This window comes from Amblyraja radiata, chromosome 11 (assembly GCF_010909765.2).
Source record: "Amblyraja radiata isolate CabotCenter1 chromosome 11, sAmbRad1.1.pri, whole genome shotgun sequence".
Classification (NCBI taxonomy): Eukaryota; Metazoa; Chordata; class Chondrichthyes; order Rajiformes; family Rajidae; genus Amblyraja; species Amblyraja radiata.
Genome location: NC_045966.1, coordinates 38,675,551 through 38,680,657, shown reverse-complemented (window position 1 = coordinate 38,680,657; position 5,107 = coordinate 38,675,551). Strand labels below are relative to the sequence as shown.

The window sequence follows — 5,107 nt, the reverse complement described above, 5'->3', positions numbered from 1 at the left end:
AGAGATTTGGCGGGGAAACAGGCCTTTCGGCCCACGCCGACCAGCGATCACCATTCACTAGCACTATCCAGTGCACGAGGGACAATTTACAATTTTTACCAAAGCCAATTAACCTACAATCCTGTAAGTCTTTGGAGCGTGGGAGGAACCCAGACTGGAGTAAATCCATGGGGTAACAAACTCCATACAGACAATACCCGTAGTCGGGATCGAACCTGGGTCACTGGGTCTGTAATACCCCTGTCCCACTTAGGAAACCTGAACGGAAACTTCTGGAGACTTTGTGCCCCACCCAAGGTTTCCGTGCGGTTCCCGGAGGTTTCTGTCTGTCTCCCTACCTGCTTCCACTACCTGCAACTTCCGGCAACCACCTGCAACCTCCGGGAACCGCACGGAAACCTTGGATGGGGCACAAAGTCTCCAGAGGTTTCCGTTCAGGTTTCCTAAGTGGGACAGGGGCATAAGGCAACAACTTTACCACTGTGCTACCGGGAACTTCAGTGGAATGCTACAACACATGTCCATATAGACACAAGATTAGCTATCATTCCACGTGTTAGTTGACAGGTTCAAAAGTGAAGATCATTAAAATGCTAGTTCACTAAACAATATTACTAGCTACCATGCAACTTGGTTCCTTAAATTATCCTCCTAGTGTTGTCAAACTCTGGTGAAAGAAATACACACAAAGTCTGAAGAAAAGTCCCAATCCGAAATGTCACCTATCCATGTTCTCCAGATATGCTGCCTGACCTGCTGAGTTTATCCATCACTTTTTTATACAAAGTTTATATTGCCCTACATAAACATCATGCTTATTTCTTTGCACTACTTCAGAAGAATGTTCTTCTCACGATACTGTGGCAGTGGTACACCATGTGTCACCAGGTCACTTCAGTCACTTTTCTCCAAGGTTTGCTTGCAAGTTATTATCTCTATTTATTTTAATGTTCGCCTCTTATCTTTAAGAATCCTCACCATCTGAGCCATATCCTCTTCTCGTTGTCACCGCCCGGCAGGAGGTACAGAAGCATGAAGTCCCACAACACCAGGTTCAAGAGCAGCTACTTTCCTACAGATATCAGGTTTCTCAATTGACCCAGCCAAACCTAATCTTATCTTGATCACGGAACACTATGGACCACCGGTTGCATTCTCTGATTGTGTTTTGTAATAATGCCTTGTGTTTTTGCCCAGTTTTCTTTCTTTTAGAAATGTAATGTGAAATTTAAGTATAAGTTATGTAAGATTTTTTTGTGCTTGTCTGAGTCTATGTGCCTGTGATTTTGTAAGCAAGGTTTTTTATTGTACCTGTACCTCGCTATACTTGTGCATGTGACAATAAACTCGACCTGACCTTACTTGACTTAAGAACATGTAAAATCTCACGTAAAAAACTAAAATCAAATAAATGCATAACTAACATTTCTAATATTATTTCAATCAAACATGGCCTTCTATGACCAGCCAAGAAACTGCTATATGGGAGGAGTGAATCTGAAAAGCCAGCTTTCAGACTTGCATTAACTGAATTAATCTGTACAAGCAAATGTTAGAATTAATTCCAGATAAGACTACCCATTTTAATTCAGTTGGTATAAATCAATAGTAATTTCTTGCTGTAGCTGAATTAAAACACATTTTTTAAAAGCTGTGTTGTCTCACAACCACAGCTTAATTTTAGCTTCGAGTTCACATTTTATCTCCAATGCTCCACAGTCGTCAAAGCTGCATTGGTTATCAGAAAATGAAATGTTTGCAATTAAAACTTTGATCTTTTGTCTTTAGTTTGAAATTTCTTCTCAACTCATAATGTAAACCTGAAGACATTTAACACTATAAAGAAATACACGTCTGCCTACAACATAGAAACACTGATGCGTGTGATGAATGTTTAAAGAAAATTATAACTAGTGATATTGCGCAGAAAATTAAAACTAGTGATATTGCACATTAAGACAGGTGGAAAAACAGATACCTCCAATTGAAACTACTTAATGGAAAAGCACCTTTGCATAACTTGGAAAACATTAATAGTGCTGGCTGTCTATGCCTGCTCTTTGGAAGGCTCTCCACTGACTTGCATAGCCTCTGCTATTTCCCTGCATCCAATTCCCTTTTGTAGATTACCATTGAATCTGCTTCTGTAATCCTTTCAGGCAATAGATTCCAGATCACAACAAATCACTGCGTTAAAATCCTTCTTCAGTCTGAAGAAGGACCCCAACCCGAAACGTCACTTATCCATGCTCTCCAGAGATGCTGCCTGACTTGTGGGTTTCTCCAGCACTTTGTATCTTATTTTGAATACCAGCAGCTGCAGTTCCCTTTTCTACCTTTTTCTTCTCCTCATTATCCTACGGCTTATTTTTTTGCTGTCACCTTAAATCTGATTATAATAATATGAGGACATTAAGCCATTAGGCAACTTAGAGGAGCCAGACGTTCATTTATTTTGGAAGAAATACCCAATAGTTCCCGCGTATTTTGCCATTATTTTCACATTCTGTCATAGTGTACATAAAGCATCACGGCAGTATTGAAGATTTGATCAATAAAGCAAGAAAGATGTTCAGCTAAACAGGTATTATGTTAGAGCAGTGAGAAGGACACTGAATAGGCAGTGTGGCACCAAAGCTAGCATTATAACAGATTGTTTCAATGATTGATAAGCCATCAGAAAGTATTCTACAATTATTAAATCAATACATCTCAGTCTGATTGAAGATGTATGTTTCAAGGTAAACAGCTCCAGCATGCACTCCATAATTCCATCCACTAATCCATTCATTTTAGAAAGCATCACAGAAAATATTTTAACACGACTGGCACAAGTGTAAAGGAAAGAAGACATTAGGAAATTTTAACCGTTGGCATGGTTCTTACTCATACTCACACTTACTTTATTAGCCAAGTATGTTTTGCAACATACGAGGAATTTGATTTGCCATACAGTCATACTAATAGAAAGCAACAGAACACACAAAATACATTGTGTTACTCATTGCAACCTGGTGTTTTTTTCTTAAAAATACTCAAATTTTCATTAAAGTGAATGGATGAGCAATATTCTGAAGGAGGGGTTGCTTAGTGGGGAATGAAGGAAATAGGGGTGAACTAAAATAAGTAAAAGAGAGTATGACTGGATGTGGAATACAACCTAACTCTGACTGCCCACAACCAAGTGAGTTTAAGAGTGGCAAAAATTGCTGGAGTAATTCAGTTAGACAGGCTTGCGTCTCTGGAAAGGCAATGTTTTTTTGGGTTGGGACCTATCTTCAGACTGATTGTAGTAAAATGGGGAAAGCTAGATAAAGAGGTGAAGGCAAGACAAAGTCTGGCAATTGGCAAGTGAGGAGAAAGTTTTATTGTCAGATGGATGGACAAGGGGGAGAAATGGAAAGAAGACAAAAGGCTGAGATAAGGAGGAGTGAAATGTGAAGCTAGAGAAGGGACATAGGTGGAAAGGGATGAGGGGGGGGGGGGTTAAGCAGGATAGTGGGAGAAATGGGTGTACATCTGGGTGTGGCACAAGGAAGGGGAGGGGGTGGAGGAAGTAGGAGTGAGAGGGGGTGGTGGGGAGTTGGGATGTTACCTAAAACTGGAGAATTCATTATTCATACTGTTGGGTTGTAATCTACCTAATTTTTAATGAGAAGTCAGAATTATTTTCTGCCACTTGGTGGCACCAATCTTCAAGGCAACCAGCATTTAAAGAAGGAAGCAGCTTTCAGTCATCCGGTCTCATACCAGCAGGCTACCAATAGTTAGATATGGCTCCCTCACAATTAGGTAAAAGTAATGGCAAACATGATTTTTTCCCCCTATAAAACTTACCATCAAATTAAATTCATGTTAAATTCATGATATTCATTCATAAAGAGAAAGGTTGCTCACAGTACAACGGGATCAGCTATAATATAACTGGAGAACATGGATAGGCGACATTTCGGGTTGGGGCCCTTCGTCAGAAGCCTGAAAAGGAGTCTAAAGTCTAAAACTCAAAGAAGCTATTTGGAACTAGAAACAAACCAGAAACGTTATAGACCATCTGAAGAAGGGTCCCAACTCAAAACATCGCCTATCCATGTTCTCCAGGGATGCTGCCTGACCTGCAGATTTATTCCAACACTTCATGTCTTTTTTGGTAAACCAGCATCTGCAATTCCTTGTGTCTATCTTTGGCACATTGTGTCATGTATACCTGCAGACATTTATTTTGATTAATCTATAAGGACAAGAAATACTTTTCAATGATGACATGAATGGTAGTCAGTTCCTTTGCAAGGGGATGAGAAAATCATGGCTGTTTTCTGCTTCCATTTCTTGTTTTAACAATACTAACGACAGGATATCTTACTGGTTACGGTGACATTCATTTCCCTGGTTCGTGGTACAAATTCTTCTTCTTGACCCATCTGCGAACTCCCCAGAAATCGTAGTGGTTCGAGACTGATAGAGCCATCGCTGCTGACATCAGTAGGCATAGATCTCTGATTGGCAAGTGATTCCCCAACTGCTCGATCCACATCAAGTGCTGTAGTCTCTGCACACTGCGAGTCTGGCTGCAAAGGATCGATCAATCATTGAGCTTTGCGAGTGCCTATCATTAACTAAATTACTTCAATACATGTTATAGCCTGAGGTGTGAGCATCATCTCAATTCAAATCTGTGAATATCTGGTCAGGACAAAATCACGAGGATAAACGCACAGTGCTTTTTACCCAGATATGGGGAATCGAGAACCAGAGGACATAGGTTTAAGGTGAGGGGGGAAAGATTTAATAGGTAACTTTTTTTACACAAAGGGTGGTGGGTGTATGACACAAGCTGCTGGAGGAGGTAGTTGAGGCAGGTACTACCTTAACGTTTAAGAAACATTTACACAGGTATATGGATAGGATAGGTTTAGAGGGATATGGGCCAAATGCATGCAGGTGGGACTAGTGTACATGGGGCATGTTGGTTGGTGTCGGCAAGTTGGGCTGAAGGGCCTGTTTCCATGTTGTATGACTCTATAGCTATTACTACGATACAGTGATGCCAGTATTTCCAATGGCAATGTCCTCTTAGGCAAAAGGAGAAGTACATTATAATAACAATACT

At 40.4% G+C, this 5,107-nt stretch overlaps 1 protein-coding gene across 5 annotated transcripts in view; it reads right to left on the bottom strand.

The window, feature by feature from the left end:
• The window catches only part of rnf130 (ring finger protein 130), a 111,817-nt gene that overhangs the window by 19,291 nt on the left and 87,419 nt on the right, over positions 1 to 5,107 (bottom strand). For all 5 annotated transcript variants that reach the window (XM_033029714.1, XM_033029713.1, XM_033029715.1 and 2 more), the window contains exon 8: positions 4,361 to 4,565. In XM_033029714.1, coding sequence (XP_032885605.1) covers positions 4,361 to 4,565 — 205 coding nt within the window. The remainder of the gene's footprint in view (positions 1 to 4,360; positions 4,566 to 5,107) is intronic.